The following is a 19,706-nucleotide window of genomic DNA, read 5'->3' as shown; positions in this document are numbered from 1 at the left end:
AGTACAACACTCCCTTACTCACTCAATACAAAGAATGCCCTCTTGAGATTGCCCGATGCCCACTCTCATCAACCCTCACTGAAGGGTCTTTCTCTCATGGCTCATCCTAAATCTTCAAGCAGGATATCTTATATAGACGCACATACGTCCCAATAGATCTTTCTCCTTTAGACTTCTAAGCGGCTTCCTAACTTTGATACCTTTCAAAGTTAGATGTTGCAACACCCAGTTACAACACTGGCCAACTTACTAAACATGACTGACTTCTAGCCAGTTGCAACCGAATTTGCGACACCTTCAACCCTCTCGGTTTCTTCAGTTCGTTTCGTAGTAGTTGACTCATCCCGAGCTTCTCTTGCCTGCAACCGCTTCCTTCCTCATGTCATTTCAGCGAGCCCCTCGAAGGTCGCGCCTACCAAGGCACACGCAACCATCTCACCAAAGATGATCACCGAAGATCTTCTGATTTTCTTTCCGAACTTGGTCCAAGTTTGGTCTTCCCATGTGATCTTCGTTTTAATCATAGAATATTGTTACTAAACTTGATCTCCTCTCATCCAAGTTTAACCTTCAATATCTTCAAGTATGATCTCCAATCATCCATGCTTGGATCTTTAAATTTTCAATCAATATCTACAAAATAATATCTGGTTTGTACGCTACATAAATATTAGATAAAGCAAAATATTTTAATTTAAATAATTAATCATAATAATTAATTATGATATAATAATTACAATTAATATTTTTATTTAAATATTTAAATATGATAATTAGAGTGGAATATAATTCATTTTTTATATCAATTCAATTTATTTATATTAAAAGTGTAAAATTCATTTTACCCATTATTCTTTTTTACTTTCTTTCCATTAGTAATGCTTATTTCTTCAATTCAAACACGGTTTTATTTTATTCTCTCATTTTTAATCCTATCCCCATCCCTTTTCCCATTCCTATTCACATTCTTATTATTATTCTTATTTGGTAATCCAAACTAGAGATAGTTGTACCCTATTCGATGGGTATATTCGTACCCATACTCGGTCAAAGAGGGTCCTTTTTGACTAAGTACAAGTACGGATAAAGGCATTAACCGTTATTTTTTTTAGTGAGTACGGTCGGGTAAGGGTTTGCCCCTACTTTACCCATACCATTACCCGTTAAAGAAAAATACGGGTAAAACCTATACCAATACCCTTGTGCATATAATTTTTTATTGTTATAATTTTCTAAACAGTCTCTCTATTTTTCCAAATTTACTCTTTTAATCTTTTTATTTTGAATAGTAACTTTTTGGTCCTTTTACAATTTAAATTTAACCATACCCTAAATCATTAAAAAAGGAGACTAATATGACTCTAGTAGAGGGACTAAAATATTACAATTTAAAATGAAGGACTTAAATAGTAAGTTTAAAATAGTAGAGGGACTCTTTAGGGAATTACATTTTTTTTATTAAGCTAAATATTTACCCACAATTTATCTAAAATCCATTTTCATGGTGATTAATTTGAAATACTTTAAATTTTCTCTTAATATATTATTTTGAATTTTATTTATTTTTTATATTTATATTTGATAGAACATAATGCTATCAAAATTAAATTTTGAATTTATATTAATAATCATAATTAAATTAAAAAAATTAAGCATTATAAAACAAATATTAAAAAAATATATCATAATAATTTATTCAACAAATTATAAAAATATTCTGAAAAATAAGATGCTAATAAAAAATCAATTGAATATATTAATTAATTAATTAATTTACAAACTTATGAGAATTACTCAATTTATAATTGGACTTCTATTCAAAATCTCACTAGACATTTATAAAATTTGAAAATATATAAAAAAATAGATATATGAAAAAATTTAAAACAAAAATCAAAATAGTTAAACATAATAAAAAGTAGAGTTACGGTTAAGTCATAAATAGATGCCAATGAAAATCAATCAACTTGTTATTTTATAGGTTTAATTGCCGTACAAGTCCCTATAATTGTGTACTTTCTGTCTTTTTAGTCCTTCTAATACTTTTAGATACAATTAAGTCCTCATATTTAGTCGAGTTGAGTCGTTCTATTCCACTGCCAATATTTTTAGGTACAATTAAGTCCTTGTAATTTACACTTGCTCATCTATACCGCTGACTAGAATGACCCAACTCGACTAAATATGAGGACTTAATTGTACCTAAAAATATTGCAAGGATTAAAAGGGTAGCAAGTACACAATTACAGGGACGTATATAGTAATTAAACCTTATTTTATATAAATCAATTTGTTACATATGATTTTTAAGTAATTATATAATTTAAAATAAACGGATAAGAGAGTACCCTACGGGTATACCCTATATCATATAGATAAGAGTAACGGTAAGATTTTTTCCATGAGGAGTAAGAATAACGGTATAAATATAGGGTATGGGTTACTGATATGGATAAGGGTTTTGGCATACCCTATCTATTGTCATCTCTAATCCAAACGGAGCCTAAACACTTACTCAAAACACTTAACAACGTTGCAATAAATAAATAAAATAAAATAAACATAGAAAAAAAAAAAAATTGCGTCTTATTTGTTTAAACGTTGTTCTTTAAAATTTTACTATTTAAATTTTTGCGATTTAATGCTTAGGTTTTTTTTTTCCTAAAATTTTTTTTTATGTTTTTTTTACTACTCTAGTCAAATTACTTAAATATATGCATTTTGTTATTTAATTTTTTTCTGTAAAATTTTACTCTCAGTATTTATTCAACCAAATTATTTAGATTCTTCTTGGGGTATTAACACCTAGATCCTTGCATATGAGTCATATCACAAATTTGACTTCCCACTTGTATGATAAGAACTTATAAGATATAATTAAAAAAACCTACCCAAACATGTGACATGTGGTCTTTCTATGTTTAGATTCTTACAACTCTAATGCTTAGAATGGAATAAATTTTATAGTGGGAATTAAAAATCGAATAAAATCATGTTTAAAATCAAATAATGTTTATAGTGGGAATTAAAAAAGAACAAAATCATACTATGATATAAACCAATAATTCAAAGAATATTCACTTAATACCAGTTTCAAATTAATTTAAACCATATCTCAAGTGGTCTCCCATCCAAAACTTTACTTAATTAATCTTTCTTCTTAATCCTAAACTTAAACCTTAATCCTGTCGCTTAATCCCTATTTAAACATCCAGCTAATTCTAATACTTAACCCCCAACGGTCAACAGATCAATCAAATCCCAATCATCGATTATTCCACGTGGAAAAATCCAAACGGTTAGGATCTCGCCAGGCAAATAAGCATCATCTCCAACGAGATTCCTCTCCGGAAAACACTCTCCGCCTGGGAACCCTAACCCTAATCCCAATAAGCTTCTCATCGCCATCTCCAACTCCATCTCCACCGATCCGAGAGATCCTTCCACCTTTCTCTCCCTCTCCCTCTCGCCGTCGTTGCGATGGGGTGCACCGCCTCGAAGGTGGCGGCGGCGGAGGCGGGGGCGGAGAACAATGGGGATCGGATGCCACGCCCAATTAGGCGGCGGATCGAGGAGATCCGGTGGAGGCAATGGCGGGAACGGCGGAAGGATAGCATCGTATCAACAACCCAGCTCCTCAGCGGCGACGAGGAGCGCGAATTCGAGACCCCCGCCGGATCACAGGAGAGCATCGAGATGCGATCCTCGTCGGCGGAGAAGACAAAAGAGGAGGGAGAGAAGGAGAACAGGAAGGAAGAGCCAATAGAATTGGGGGATCGATCGCCGGAGATCGGATTCGCCGCGAAGGAATCGAAGGAGAAGGGAGAAGGGCCGGAAAAGGCGTCGGAGATGGATGGCACCGCCGAAGAGAAACAAGAGGAGATTGAAATCGTACCTTTGTCGGAGACTACTGATGGTGCCGCCGAGACGAAGGGAGAAGAGACGAGAGAGCCGTCGCCAGAGACGGGTGGCGCCGCCGCGGAGGAGGAGGAGGAGCCGGGATCGCCGAGCTTCCGGATTTATTTCGAGCAACGCAAATGGGATTCTGATGATTCGGTTTTGTCTTCATCGAAAAATAAAGGTTTTTCTTTCTTTGTTTTTACTCATTACCCCCTCGAAAAGTTCAATATTTTTGTTATTATATATATTTCTGAATATTTGAGATTCTAATTACTTGATCATTGAATATTGTATTTAATTATTAAATTATTTTGTAAAAATTAGATTTGTGCCTCTCTTTAATGTTATTTATAAGTTTATTCTATAAACTGTTTTTGTAATCAGGTGAAAGAAATGTAAAAGAAATTTAGAAATAACTGATATAAAATATATTTTATATATTTAAAAAAAAAAAAATTATTTGTGACGTAAACACATTAAATATGTTCAATTTGATTGGATGCAGAAAAGAGTAATGAGAAGGTCAAAGAAGATTCAGATTCCAATGGGCCCTCAACTTTTTCTCACTCTCGCTCTCGCTCGGAGGTATGCAAACAAAAACTCTTATAAATATTAACTAATAACTTTATTATACACATTATAAGTTAAAACTAATTAATCTATTATCGCTATATATATATTTTTATAATAATAATAATAATAATAACAAAAAATTTTTTGGATGGATTAAAAACAGGGGAGAGAAGAGATGATGAAATCACCAAAGAAAGAAAGAGGAAAGAGATTGAAGGCATTAACAAAAGCACCAAGTAGAGTTAACTGCTTCTTGCATTGCTATCACTACAACCATGTCAACTCACCCAAAAGAAATGTCACTTCTGAGGATCATTCATCACCAAGACAATCCTATGGAAATGCTTCATAGATCTACGTACACACATGCATGCATGCATGCAAGCATGCATATAAGCAGTGGCACTTTTGATGGTCATTCATCACAAATTAAGCCACTCTGGTGGAAATGTTTCCTAGATCTAATTAACTACGTACAATGCATGCATGCGCATGCGCATACGTACAATATTAATATTCTCTCTTCTTTAATTCTCTACTCACACTCCTTATATATATTGCAATGCTAGCTCTCCTAGCTCTTTCTTCCTTTAATGAAGAGCAAGAGCAGCTTCCATCCCTTAAAAGAAGGGGTTGCGTAGGGGTAACCTGTAACCATATATATTCATCTATGTACTTACACTTTGATTCTCTCTCTCTTTGTCTTTCTTTTTTCTTCTATATTATGTGTCATATTGTGCCCTTTCTTCTTCTTAATTTAGTTATTATATCCTTCTTAATTTTCCTTGTTAGTTTGTATAGCATGCAGCAGAGAGGACCAACCAGATGTAACACTACTGCTCATTGTTTCTACTCCCTCTCAATCTATGTTATAAATATATCCTTGTTTCTCTCATTCTTTCTTTCTCTTTGGCTGCATGTTTTGTTTGTGTTTGTTGGTTGTCTTAGCTCACCATCTTCTTCTCTTTAATTTTACTAACGTTATAACAAAAAAAAGAAACTGGCCCAAAAATTTACCTAATATTTCTCAACCCGGCAATAAAATCAAATGTTATATCTACTTCTTAAAATTTTATTTGTTTGCATAGATGCATCTCTATCACACATATTATAGGTTAAATCACTAAAAAAACTTGCATGTGTACATATTACTCTAAAAATTTATAATAATCATTACAAATAAATGCTAAAATTAAGTTAGTTTATAATTGAGTTAATCACTGAAATAATAAATTTTTAGAGTAATATGTACATATTACATGGCCTTTGCAATTGAGTTTATTATTTCAGTGATCGAAATTTTATTTGTACATATTACATGGCCTTTGAAATAATAAATTTATTTTATTCATTACAAATAAATGCTAAAATTTTTATAGAGTGATTAACTCAATTTTTACATATATGCCCTTAAAAAAATTAAGTTAGTTTAATTAATTATACATAAAGAAAAGATTAGTTTCGATCGGAATTTAAATAAATTTCTGTTTTTATTATTATAAAAAATATTTTATATAATTTATAATATATTTTAATAGTGTATGTATAATTAAGTGATTGTTTATAAGTATGAAGGTATAATAAACATCCTATAAATTAAACATTCCATTTGTCTGGTAAATCTGTTTATAAAATTTGTTATCAAATTCATCTTAATGGATTACCCATTAAAAATTTGTATCAAAACATGATTGTAATTATAAGTTTTAAACATATATATCATTAATTGTTTTATTAATAAATAAAAATAATAAATCAACATCTCTTGTTCTATTGGTATTGGTTTTCTGTGTAGAGTATTTGTGCAGGTGAAAACATAGATATGTTGAGAAAGTAATTATGTACGTTTGTGTACATTGATCCCTAATATGACTTATCCACTTTTGTGAGAAAATAAATAAATAAATAAATATAATTATTATATGTTATTATTAGTTACTCGGGTTAGATTAATGAGTCCGGTCAAACATTGGCAGCTTTAGTTCTATCCCAATGACTTGAACAAAAGTATTTTTCAAAGTTTGATTGTATTTGCTTAAGAGCTAAGAAAATTATTTTTGAAGATTAGTTTTCATATCAGAAATGGAAAGGAAAATTTTATTAGCACGACACAATTTTATTTAATTAATACTATTAAAATAATTTTTTAAATGGAATATAATGTTTTACATTAATAATAGATATGCATTCCGCTAAATATTATCTAATAACTAACTATTATATATATTTATTGAAATATTTTTTTGTTAATTGAAAAATGGCACCACTCTTAGAACCATTTCAAAATAAAATTAAATAATATAAAATTTCCATCCCATACTCCAATAATAATCACAATATCAGTATTTTTTATATAATTAATAGTAAAAAATATTCATTTCATAGGTGAAAGTCCATAACTGTTCCTTAAACATACTAAAATATTTATTTTGATCCAAACACAGAATAGTCTTATATTGAGTCAAAATATTTATGTGAGACTTTTAACAACTTACCCATTATACATTTGGAGGAATTTATCTTTCGGTAGGTCTACAATTGTCTCTTTCGAGAAAAATAATTTTTTGACAACACAAAAAATTTATATAATTCCGTCTCTAAATTACACAAATATATTCATTTTTATGTTTTCATTAAATTTTTAATTAAATTAAAAATTTAAATAACCTCTTAAATAGATACAATTCCATGGCAACAATGAAGAGAAGTGGAATGAAAAGAATCAAAACAAACATCTTCATATAATTGTAAATTTTGACAAAATCCAGGGATTTAAATAAATATTTAGATGTATTTCAGGGACTAATTGTAAATTGTGACGTTTTTCTCATGCTATTCTCACGCCCCAAATCACCATCCGTTCAACCTCGTCTTCCCTCCTTTTCGCTGACATTCTCTCTCTTTAATTTTTTCTTTGACCAAACTTGAAATGTCCAAAATACCCTTACTTCCAGAAATAGAGAAAAAGAGTGCTCTAGCGTGAGAGAGAGAGAGAGAGAGAGAGATCGATCCGTGTGTTTCTCTCTCTTAGGGTTTGTGCGTTCGCAATCACAATCGAATCGATCGATGAAGTCGTCACTGAGGAAGCTGCGAGGGTTCGCGCTCCAGGCCACAGGCCGGAGGGAATTCCACCCCCCGCCGGCGCGCAACGATGAGCTTGCCCGGGCTGTGCAGGTCCTTTTCTTTTATTTTCTTTTTTATTTTCTCAAAGCTTTCGTGAATATTTTGATCTTTTTTTGCTCCTTTTTTTTTTGTGGGATTGATTGTTTGAAACTAGGGACAATGAACTTGATTTTTATTTTTAGTTTTGATATATATATATATATATATATTGTTTTGTGATTTGGTGTATAAATAATTGATGCATGAGAGGGAAATGATATAAATTCTTACCCACTTTGTGTTCGCATTGTTGCATGTAATGGTTATTTTTGTATCATTGTGTCATTTAAGGATTGTTCTACTGTTAGATAATAGAATTCTTAGCATTCCCTTTTTTTTTTTTTTGGCTCTGGCCATTTGTATTGCTTAAGATGAAAATGTGATTAGTTTTTTATTTGGTTGTGGAACTTTAAATTTTAGGTTGTATTTGGATTGAGGGAATCTAGAGGAAATAAGAATGAAAGATAACAATGGAAAGAAATAAATAGATTTTATTTTATTTTTCACCTTTCTTTTCCGCCATTCAACTAATGGTAGAAAAAAAAATTTCCTTCACATTTTTTTGTTTTGTTTTTTGATTCATTATTTTTCGACAAAAACACACCTTTAATGTCAAGGAACAAAGTTCAATTGCATGACAGGAAGGTAAGACTTGGTTACTAATGAGTCAATGTAAGAATATGCAGATAATTGATCATGCTGAAGCTATAACATCAAATGCTTATTGGGTGGCTTGCCTTGCCATGTGTTGGCATGAGCCTGCTATAAAACAGAGATAGTAGACTGAGAGTGGCTGTTTTTACACTTGATCCGTAAGTTATTAAAATTCAAGCAGGAAATTACATGATAGACTTGATTGTGAGAGAGGCCTCAAGGAAGAAGAAATATCAAAATTTCATAATTTAGTAATAGTAGTTTGAGGGTTTCATAGAACTGATTGGAAAAACTAAGCATAACTTGGATGTTCTTAGATGGTTATTTTGCGAGGATATTTTAATCGGGGCCACCATTTTTTGGATCAAAGCAATGTATGAACAAATAAATGCTTCTTATCGCTGAATGAACCAAAAGCTGCATTGGCCACCTCCACTAAATTCCCCAAGAACAACCTGTATACATTTATATTTGTCATATCGCATGAATGTGTTAGATGCTTAAGTTCCTTTCACTCTCATTTCTTGGTTCACTTTCTCCATCTTTCACGGGAACCAAACCTCATCTTTAGACCCTCAGCGGTCACTAGTCCTTCATTACAGTGAATCATCAGCCTGTCTGACCTTAGACTAGTTTTATGCACATTGTTTTTATGGGAGTTACTTACTGCTAGCATTTTACCAAATAAATTGACTCTTATATCGAAGAACTTTAAGTGGAAGTGTTTTGATACATATTTTTGCTTCCTTGGTAGACTTGAAGAACTTTAAGTGGAAGTGTTTTGATACATATTTTTGCTTCCTTGGTAGACTTTTTGGGTTTCCAAGCAATGAATGAGTTCTATTTTGCAGGACATGCAAGACATGAGAAGTTGCTATGATAGTTTACTTTCTACAGCAGCTTCAACAGCAAATAGTGCTTATGGTACTTTAAATGTTATTTTTAAATAAATTATTTATTTATTTTTAAATCAGCAGGAGATTTCGTTATGCTCTAACTTTCTAGATTGAGTGTTATTTGATAATTTACCAAAAATATAACATGTGTATGTATGTGTTTGCGCACATGTGTTAAGTTTCCAAAGGAACAAATGTCATAATGGGTACTTACCTTATGAGATAACCGGGGTGATAATTAAAGAAATATGTTAGTAGGGTTTTGATAACTCACCTTAAATGCATACTGCTACAATTCAACTTAGATAGGATTGAGCGCCCTATTCTTTTGTTATTGTAGAAATAGGACCCTGGAGGTCGGGTATGTTGTTTTGATCCATTTATCTTGATGGGCCAAGGGACCATGATTCATTGGTTTGTGTTAGAATAAAGGCTATATAGAATATAGAGAGAATGAAGAGATGAAGAGAGGAAGAATCATCTTCATGTTGTGATGTATACAAGTATATATAGACACAAGAAGTAAAAGGCTAAAATGGGCTATATAGTAATGGGCTCTTTAACACCCCCTTCAAACTCAAGGTGGATTAGGATGATCCGAGACACGAGTTTGAGAAGATGGAATCGATGTTGTTCTCGAGTTTGGGCCTTGGTGAAGAAATCAAGCAACTTGAGACTCGGGACGGCAGACATCTTGAAGAGCAATGGTCGATTCGTCGACAATGTGAACGTGTGAAAAAAATGCATCAACACCAATATGCTTGGTTAATTCATGCTTCACGGGGTCATTGACAATCAGATAGCACCAGATGTTGTCACAAAAGAAGAGGAGTGGGAGTATCACATGAGACACTAAATTCAGCCAAAGAACCAACGAAGCCATACAATTTCGGATGTGGTAGTAGCAAGTGCCCAAGTTCCGCCTCGGCTAGAACGTGACACTCACAGTCTGCTTTTTGGACTTCCATGCAAGAAGAGAAGTGCTAAGAAATATGCACTAACCAGATGATGGATCGGGCGATCAACGTGGTCACTCGCCCAAGTGGAATCCGAGTAAGCGTGAAGCTGAAGCGAACTGGAATGAGCATAAAACAGACGTCGTGATGCTGTCCCCCTTAGATAACGCAACACGCGAAGTAAATGGCCATAGTGGACGGAGTAGGAGTACTAACGAATCGGCTCAAAGCACATGAACAACATGAGCAATATCCGGCCTGGTAACGGTAAGATAGACAAGGTTGCCCACAATATGACGATAACGAGAAGGATCCTCTAGTAGTGTGCCATCCGTGGGTCGAGTCGAACATGAAGCTCCATAGGTGTGGCGGCAATCCGTGAATCGAGAAGGCCGGAGCGTATAATGAGGTCCTGAATATATCGATGTTGAGAAAGATAGTAACCATCATCTGTAGAAGTCACCTCAATCCCCAGAAAATAGCTGAGAGGTCCTAAATCAGACATCATAAACTGCCGGGTCGAAACGCTGCTTTCACAAAAACAATATACTCCATATCATCACCAAGAATCAACATATCATCAACATAAAGCAAAAGCAAAGTGCGACCACGCTGAGAGGTATGGATGAATAATGCAGGATCATGATCACTAGGCAAGAAACCAGCGTGCACGCACCACGTAACTCAAATCGCTCAAAACCAAGCACGTGGAGCTTGCTTGAGACCATAGAGAGCTCGACGAGGCGACAAACATAACCTTTAGATGTCTCAATGCCAGGGGGTGGGTGCATGTATACCTCCTCGTAAATCACCGTGAAGAAAAGCATTCTTCACATCCATCTGAGAGATAGTCCAAGAGCGAACAACAGCCACAACAATCAGAGTGCGAACTGTAGTCAGATGAGCCACAGGAGCAAAAGTCTCATCATAATCACGACTATGTGCCTGCTGAAAACCACGAGCCACGAGGCGAGCCTTATAGCGCTCCACCCGAACCATCGACTTTTGTCTCGACCTTGTACACCCACTTGCATGTAATTGGAGTGGGCGTGAGCGGTAGAGGAACAAGATCCCAAGCGCCCTGTCTTTTTCCGGAGTCGAAAGCTCCTCGACATAGCCAATCGCCACTCATGGATACTCGGCCGCCTCCCCGATAAGTGTTGGGCTCATATACCGCACCAGCAATAGGAAAATCATATCTGTCAGGTGCAGAAATAGTACTACGATCACGAAGGTCATACCGAGACGCTGAGGCGTGTAAAAAGACCATCGACGCTGCATCGACTGGTACTCGGGCCGAGTATCGGAAGGAACAGGAATAGGGAGTCGAGGATCTGGGGAACTTTAGGCCTCACGACGATAGTGAAAAGGAAAGGTGTCAAGAGCTGAGGATGACGGTATAGCGGAAGATGGAGCTGAAGGTGGAACAAGAGATGAAGAAGGAACAACATGAGACTATAGTAGGAACCAAGTCCAAAGGAGAAAGTCGAAGAAACGAATTAGACTCTGGGAAAGGAGAGGAAACGGGAGGTCGAGTAGCTAAAGAGTAGAAATAAGGACGACTCTCGTCAAAATTGACATCACGAGATATGCGAATGTGACGAGCAGAAGGGTCATAGCAACGATAACCCTTATGTTCAAGACTATACCCAAGAAAGACACACTCAATCAATTTAGCTGTTAACTTAGTACGTTCACGAGGTGCAAGTAAGACATAACAGACACAACCAAAGACCAAGATGATTATAACGAGGAGGAGAGCCAAACAAGATTTCTCCAGGACATTTACCCTGAAGAGAAGATAATGGTTGCATGTTAATGAGATAAATTGCTATGGAAACTGCCTCACCCCGTAAAACGAAAGCGAGAACAAAAGACGAAATTAGGGAGAGTCCGAGCGGGCCTCAATCATGTGACGATGTTTACGTTCAGCGATCCCATTCTGCTAATGAGCGTCAGGACAAGAAAGTTGAGGAAGAGTACCCTCAGATGAGAGAAATTGATGAAAAACGAGAGATGATACTCTCCCCGTAATCGAACGAAAAATACGAATCGCGAGAGAAAACCGAGAGTGAACCATGCTAGCAAACGATCGATAGATGGATAACAATCGAGATCGATGTTTCATGAAGTAGACCCGGTATATCTAGAGTAATCATCAATGAAAATGACATAATACTTGTGACCACCTTTGGTAAAAAGGCGCAGGGACCCCAAAACATCGAATGAACTAAATCAAAAAGACGACTAGACTTAGAGATGCTTGCAGAATATGGCAGATGTACTTGCTTGCCAAGCTTACAACTCGAACAATGAAAACCAACATCAATAGACACAGTACCCAAGACACCTTGATGAACTAAGGAGGACAAACGCGAGCCACATAGATGACCTAGACGATGATGCCACTGTGGAAAGGTAGCAGAAGCAGGAAAAGCAGATCCCTGAACATGGATCGTAGAAGCAGGATCTGTGGAGAGCGTAGGCATGGAAGAGGAAGAGAAAGACGATCTAGAACGTAGAATCCGTGAGAACCACTACGGCGATGACCAGTACCAATCACAGCTTTGGTCCGACGGTCCTGCACATAGCAAGAAGAATCATCAAACCCAACAAAACAGTGAAGGTCGGTAAGTTAACCAACAGACATAAGATTCATAGACAGCTGAGGAACGAGGGACACATCAGGAACAGTAAATCAAGAAGTAGAAAGAATCCCTTGATGTGAGACAGAACAAGAAGTTCCATCAGCGGTCTGAATATACGTACCATTAGGAGCAGGTTTGCAGGATGAAAGCTGAGAATCAATGGAGGTCATGTGAAAAGAAGCCCCTGAGTCTAAGATCCAAGAGGAAGTAGTAGTACCTGAGGCTGACATTGAGGCAGCGGATCCAGATGTACGGACGAGAGGATCAGAAGAAGCTCCAGGAGCAACTCCGCGACGAGATCCAGAGGAGTGCCTGATCTGAAACTCAGCAAGCTGCTCAGGATGCAACTTGAAGCAGTGCTCGAGCACGATGACTCGCTTTTCTTGCAATGTGCGCGATGATAGTGCTCATGGAAGGACCCTTAATCATCGCAGCCAACGAGAAGTCGCCAAAAACAAGAGTGTGAGGTCACTCGGAGTAGTAGCAAGAGCACGAAGACGTGTCTCCTCAAGCAATCAAGGCGGCAAGCGCTCAAAGAAAGGTCGGAAGAGGATTACGCCCTAAGAAGTCGAACGCTGACGGCTCAAACTCGGAGCGGAGGCGCATCACAAACCCGAAACACGAGGTTTTGTTGCTCATGTTTTTTTCTTTTTGCAAAGACAATTCTTGCAACCAGAGCATCCCTTTGGCACCATAGCGTCCAATTGACCAGATACACGAGTGAATACCGTGTAGAATTCCTCCACTGATAGATCATGTTGTTGAAGACTATGCAGGTTTTGTAGTAGGGAGAACCGGAGTGCCTCACTGGTGTGTAGATAACTGCCGTGAAGATAGTCCCAAATTTCTTTTGCTGATAAATGATTAATAAAGCTCATCCTGATGGATACATCAGTACTCATGCACAAGATAGCCATGACACGATTATCGGCAACCCGCCAAGCCTTGACACTCACCGCAGAGTCAGCCGCCTCATCGGAGGATCATCAAGTAGATGAGAGGCTAGACCAATTGATCGCAAAAAGCATGCGCATCGAAAAATGCCCACTCACGATAATTTTGACCGCTAAGTCTAATGTCGATGCGAGGGAAGAGCACCACCGCTAATAACCGGGTCGAGGACCGAATCGGGATCGACATTAAACACTGCGCACCATTATCGCTTTTTATGTCAACGTGCCACGTATTATATGTTGGTGCTCTGTACACATCACTCGTCATCGACATCAGTATGTCGGTCGTCATGCACATCACTCGTCGCCGTCACTATATGTCGGTACTGTGCACATCACTGTGCGCTGCCACTGTATGTCGGTGCTTTGAGAAAGGAGAAGAGGGCCGGCGGCAACTTGAGGAAGGAGAAGACCGGCGGCGACTTGAGAAAGAAGGTCGGCGTCTTGAGGGAGGCCGACAACTTTAGGATGGAAAAATTCCAACGACTTGACGGAGGCTGGCGGAGATGACCGGAGAAGATGACGATGATGACCGGTGAGAAAGAGAAAGGTCGGCGTCTTGAGGGAGGCCAACAACTTTGAGGAAGAAAAAAAAAAAAATTCCAACAACTTGACGGAGGCCGGCGGAGATGACCGGAGAAGATGACGATGATGACCGGCGAAGATGACCGGAGTTAAAATTTCTAAACCCTCTCGATACCATGTTAGAATAAGGCTATATAGAATATAGAGAGAATGAAGAGATGAAGAGATGAAGAGAGGAAGAATCATCTTCATGTTGTGATGTATACAAGTATATATAGACACAAGAAGTAAAAGGCTAAAATGGGCTATATAGTAATGGGCTCTTTAACAGTTTGTACTATGATGCCTTGTGATTTTGAAATTCAGCTTATCTTTTTGTCTTTATCCTCTTATTTGATACTCACTTGGTAACCCTTAATTTACCAACCCAGCATCTCATGCTACTATTTGCATCTTTATATTGCTCATGTATTGCTCATCTTTATTTTTGTGATTACCATCTGAAGTTCTCAATAAGCTTCAGTAACTTTTTGGATTGGCTGGTATCTTGCATCAACACATTCTTTTATCACAAAGCAATCTCATTTGTAGCCTTTATTGTATTTATTTGTGCAGACACTTATTAAAGCTACTTACTCACACTTTCATCTATTATGCAGAATTTTCGGAATCCCTGCGTGAAATGGGTACTTGTCTGCTTGAAAAAACTGCTTTGAATGATGATGAAGAAACAGGTGAGGAGAGTATTCTTGTTACATATGCCATCCAATGAGTAAAATCTCACACCCTTTATTTGTGATCATTATGGATCATTGCATTGAGTAATAAGTTGATATATGTGATAATTCATAACTTTACATAAAACATTTGTTTCTCTATAGCGTTTTTCAGAATGGTGGGAAGATCATAAGTGTCATGTTACTTACTTCCTGGAGCCAGCCATACATCATGAACTTAGGCAATCTAACTGTTCAATATTGAGTTTTTATTGGCTTTAATTGAATTTTCTTCTAGTTGAAGCTTATTCGCTTTCTTGTTGATAAGTTGCCTTGAAAATTAATGGATAACATTTATATTTTGAAACATCTTCAAAAGTGAGTTTTTATAAGTTTTACACACACAGGAAGGATCTTGTTGCTGCTTGGGAAAGCACAGTTTGAACTTCAGAAACTTGTTGATAACTATGTGAGTTTTTCCACTTATTTTATTAAATGTAACTTATTTGCTTTAATATTCTGACTCCTAAAGCCATTAGTCTGATGGCAGATTTTTTATTTTCTCTATTATATATTCCAGCGTAAGCATATTATCCAAACTATTACTACACCATCAGAGTCTCTTCTCAAGGAACTTCAGACTGTTGAGGTATGCTGTTTCTCACAATTTGATCTTGGTAATTAGATAACAATAAAACTGTCACTATATGCATATGAAAGTACATGGTTTGAACCATTATCTATTTGTATTCCTTTGAGGAGCAAAATCTATTCTTTTTTACAAGATATGCCAAACCTTTTCTGATGAGTCTCTATTTGTCTGCAATGCTGTCCAGGAGATGAAACGCCTGTGCGATGATAAAAGGTGTGTAGTCAGTAAAAGATTTCGTTTATGTCTCACGACCTAGACATGATTTCCTTCTCAGAATTGTTTGCCTTATTTGTCAGAGATTTGTACAAATTCATGTTAGCAGCCCAAAGAGGAAAAGGAAGGTCTAGAAACTTGAAAGGTGAAAACTTCTCAACCCAACAGTTGCAAGAGGCTCAAGAGGCTTATGATGAGGAGGCTACCCTGTTTGTATTCCGTTTAAAATCATTGAAGCAAGGGCAGTCTCGTAGTCTTCTAACGCAGGCTGCTCGGCACCATGCTGCTCAGGTTATATCTGCAGCCACTATAAGTCAAGAATTTGGTTTTGACATTCCTGATTACAGGAACTGATGCATCGGTTATTTTCTTTATCATTATTATTATTATTATTTATTTTTATTATTTTTGTGACTGATTTCCTTCTTGGAGTCAGTTAAGCTTCTTTAGGAAAGGTGTTAAATCTCTCGAGACTGTAGAACCACATGTTCAACTGGTTGCTGAACAACAGCATATTGAAATTCACTTCAGTGAACTCGAAGATTACACAGATGATGATGATGATGATGATGACGATGACGATGATGATGATGATGGTGTTTATTATGAGGATAGGGAATCATTTTTGAACTGTAGGCGAAATGCTCGTGGACGAGATTCGTCAACATTTAGGACTTCAATGGAGGTACAGAAATTCTGTTTCTGCTTCACTTTTCTCTAGCATATTTTTACTTGGAGCTTTCCTTAAATCTTGTCAGAAATATGGCTTACTTATGCTGATGTGATCCATCCATTTAGGATTCTTTACCTTTGCAGTAAGTAGTTGATTCTTGCAATATGTTACATGTGGTGCAACTCTCAAAGCATTCGACATTCATGCTGCCACAAAAAGTCTTGATGTCATGATTACTGAACTAATTCTAATGAATGACAGCCAGATGTCCCTTCTGTTAAGTTTTGGCTGCCTATGGAATTTAGATATGTTTCACTATTTTGATGTTAAGCTGAAATTTTTATAGTTTATGATTTCCTGCTTCCTGTTTTTCTTTATATTTACCAACTTCTTCCTGATGTCCAGAGTGATGCTTTCTTGTTGCATGTGCAGTTAGATCAGATAGAACGTACAAGATCTCCTACTTTAGCTGCTGAAGCTTCACATGTATGGACCTACTCATATTGCTTGATTGTGCATTTGTCCATAGACCCAGAATGAAGATTCTTTCTTATAATGCCAAGTTCAATTTTGACTGCCTGCTAGAGTTAACAATAAAAATTATTTATTTTCTTTGCAGGAATATCGTGATAGAAGTCGAGCAGATTACCTCTCTTTCAGTCAGGAGCCCAGTTCTGGCACGCAATCCGCACCACTTTTTACTGATCAAAAGTTTGAACCGTCCAACAGAATAAAAGCATTGAAACCCTCACCAACAAAAAAGTTCAACACGTATGTTCTACCTACTCCCATCGATGCTAAAAGCATAAATTTAGCAGGCTCAAGTGAGCTGGTTTCTACTTCTATGCTGGACAACCACGATTATTATCCCACAAAATTGTGGCACTCATCTCCTCTAGATCCAAATAAATATGTGAAGGAGTTTAGAGATGAGGAAGAATCAAGCCTCACCAGATTACTGGAAGCACAATCAATACTTAGGGAGACCAAAGCTAATAGTGGTCCTCTCAAAGTGCCTCCTCCATTGGCTGAGTTTTCTCCACCCCAGATTGATCCCCGCATTGCTTCTGATCCTAAGAAAATCAAAAGATATATCGACTCTGTTCCCTTGGCAAGCAAGGCTTCAAGCAAACCAAGGTTTCCAGCAACGTCTGCAGTTTCGTTACATGGCTCCTCAGCTCAGTCCTATGTATCTCAAAAAAAATCTCCGGGTGCTTCACCTCCCATTCCATCACCAAAGATTAATGAGTTGCATCAACTTCCATTACCTCCAGTCAGTTTAGCAAGAGGAAGAAGACCCGGTTTGATTGGTCATTCAGCTCCTCTGGTTCCTGGTGGTCAAGATCTTTATGCAGCAAGCAAAATGACATCACAGAAAGCGTCTCCACTGCCAAAACCGCCTGGGGCTATGGCGCGCAGTTTTTCTATACCGTCTAGTAGCCAAAGGAAGCCAGAGTTAACAGTGGCTAAGCTGCTTGAGGAACCTCATAATCCAGACATGATTGGAGATACTGCTTCACCAATAACTCCAAGGTCCCCAACAGTCAACAAGAATTCTAAAGAAAATGAAAGGTACTCATCCTTCTTTTTTCTCCTGAATTCCCTTCTATTAATGGTAGGTAATTACACTAGTGATTCATATGAAGATTTAGAGTTGGGTGCTACAGAGATTTCAAATTCAGGTCTAGTATTTGCTTACACATATTAAAAATTATTGATTTCAAAGAGTACAGAGTTCTGATGAGGATCAATTACTGACAAGCCTGCTTTCTCATGATGTGGGACATTTAGTATTTCCTAGTGCAATTCATCATGATGAATTTTAACAATATTTCAAATTCTTAAGTATTGCTGTTGCCATTGTGATGAATTCGTTTGCTTATTTCATGCAGAGATGCTCTTCGACTGAGTTGATGATGATTTTTGGATATCTGGACAACTGCATGTATATAGTAAGTAATCTGTGCATTCTGATTTGCCCTCTCATGATCCTTGGCAGCTAATTTTTTTATTCATTTATTAAAATTTTCATACTAGAAGTTGTCCATTTTTTGTTTCCTTTGTGATTCTGTGTTTCAATGCGAGGCAAAGTGTTAGTATTTAGTTGTCATATTGTTTCTGTTTAGGTGAATATGATCCAAGTTCAGCACAGTTTTAATCCAACACTTCTTTCATTTTCCTCTCCATTTGAATGGCCCTTTTTTTTCCGCTTTAAAGGACATGCGACCCTTGAAAAATATTTGTTGATATATATATATATATATAAGTTGTGTCAACAACGAACGTCCGTAAATACAATATCTATGGACGTTCAACTGTTGAATTCCAATCCAACTATCATCATCGTCTGATATAACGAAATGACTGTTATAGGCACTATTTACATACCTATTTCTCTATTACGTCTCTCACCATCACTCATTTTCTCAATTGCGGACTTCTTTTTTTTTTAACGTACATTTGCAGTTGGTGTATTCGCATATATGTATGTATATATATAATATAATTTTTTTTGAGATGTTTTTAACATTTTTAAAATCTAAGGATATTTGAACACAACGGTTAAATTTAACAGTTGATATTTATAAGGGTGATGTCCAGATTTATTATTGATTACTGTGATTTAGTTACTATTTATAAAGGTGATGTGCAGGTCCACTATTAATTACTGTGATTCGGCACTGTTAAGGAGATTTACTATTGGTTACTGTGATTTTTTATTCTGTGCCTGAATGGCATTCATTTAACGGCCATTGTGGGCCGTCCATAAGGCCTCATATATAAATATATATATATATATATTTATACACTTTATTTTTAAATAAAAATCTCTATTATTAATTTCATTTAAATCAATTATTTATATCTTTAAAACAAAACAGCCAAAAGGAATGGCAAATAATTCCGCAATTTTTTGTGGGCTGGCAAGCATAAACCTCTTTTTATAAATAGTATCCATTTTATACAAGTAACATGTTTGCAAGAAACAATTACTGAAAACGAAAAACAAAACATATTTTCCCTGCCGATAAACAAGGCTCCTGGACGTGGAAATCACATAAAACACAAGCACATGTTTTTGTATTTAAAAAGGTAAAAAAGGGCCACATTTAGATAAGAATATCAACGAACAACAGTTCTTCAAGGCTAGATGATATCAAACAACCAGCATAAAAAGAGTGAAG

General features: G+C 36.3%; 2 protein-coding genes across 3 annotated transcripts; both read left to right on the top strand.

Annotated features, from left to right (window-relative positions):
- Positions 1-3,069: 3,069 nt before the first annotated feature.
- LOC120275400 (cilia- and flagella-associated protein 251-like) lies at positions 3,070-4,834 on the top strand. The gene is made up of 3 exons (XM_039281955.1): positions 3,070-4,081; positions 4,406-4,485; positions 4,637-4,834. The coding sequence occupies exons 1-3, from the start codon at positions 3,481-3,483 to the stop codon at positions 4,823-4,825; spliced, it is 870 nt and encodes a 289-aa protein (XP_039137889.1). The 5' UTR covers positions 3,070-3,480; the 3' UTR covers positions 4,826-4,834.
- Positions 4,835-7,482: 2,648 nt separating this feature from the next.
- On the top strand, positions 7,483-18,792 carry LOC120275077 (uncharacterized protein At2g33490-like). 2 transcript variants are annotated; one of them, XM_039281567.1, is made up of 11 exons: positions 7,483-7,647; positions 9,141-9,213; positions 14,927-15,001; positions 15,391-15,452; positions 15,564-15,632; positions 15,820-15,848; positions 15,932-16,139; positions 16,285-16,533; positions 16,954-17,007; positions 17,141-18,093; positions 18,414-18,791. In XM_039281567.1, exons 1-11 carry the CDS (start codon positions 7,540-7,542, stop codon positions 18,433-18,435), a joined length of 1,902 nt encoding a protein of 633 aa, XP_039137501.1. In that variant the 5' UTR covers positions 7,483-7,539; the 3' UTR covers positions 18,436-18,791. The 2 variants fall into 2 exon arrangements, with proteins under 2 accessions (XP_039137501.1, XP_039137502.1); XM_039281568.1 differs by lacking the exon at positions 16,954-17,007 and having other exon boundaries at positions 18,414-18,792.
- Positions 18,793-19,706: the final 914 nt, after the last annotated feature.

This window comes from Dioscorea cayenensis, chromosome 14 (assembly GCF_009730915.1).
Source record: "Dioscorea cayenensis subsp. rotundata cultivar TDr96_F1 chromosome 14, TDr96_F1_v2_PseudoChromosome.rev07_lg8_w22 25.fasta, whole genome shotgun sequence".
Taxonomy (NCBI): Eukaryota; Viridiplantae; Streptophyta; class Magnoliopsida; order Dioscoreales; family Dioscoreaceae; genus Dioscorea; species Dioscorea cayenensis.
The sequence above is the reverse complement of the archived record's forward strand: the minus strand, read 5'-3'. Positions and strand labels throughout refer to the sequence as shown.

What these genes read in the sequence shown, in the direction of transcription:
- LOC120275400 (XM_039281955.1), top strand. Translation starts at nt 3,481, where the DNA reads ATGGGGTGCACCGCCTCGAAGGTGGCGGCGGCGGAGGCGGGGGCGGAG. An exon ending in GTCTTCATCGAAAAATAAAG is followed by an intron (nt 4,082 to 4,405) that starts GTTTTTCTTTCT and finishes GATTGGATGCAG; the next exon opens with AAAAGAGTAATGAGAAGGTC. An exon ending in ACTCTCGCTCTCGCTCGGAG is followed by an intron (nt 4,486 to 4,636) that starts GTATGCAAACAA and finishes GATTAAAAACAG; the next exon opens with GGGAGAGAAGAGATGATGAA.
- LOC120275077 (XM_039281567.1), top strand. Translation starts at nt 7,540, where the DNA reads ATGAAGTCGTCACTGAGGAAGCTGCGAGGGTTCGCGCTCCAGGCCACA. An exon ending in AGCTTGCCCGGGCTGTGCAG is followed by an intron (nt 7,648 to 9,140) that starts GTCCTTTTCTTT and finishes TCTATTTTGCAG; the next exon opens with GACATGCAAGACATGAGAAG. An exon ending in AGAAACTTGTTGATAACTAT is followed by an intron (nt 15,453 to 15,563) that starts GTGAGTTTTTCC and finishes TATATATTCCAG; the next exon opens with CGTAAGCATATTATCCAAAC.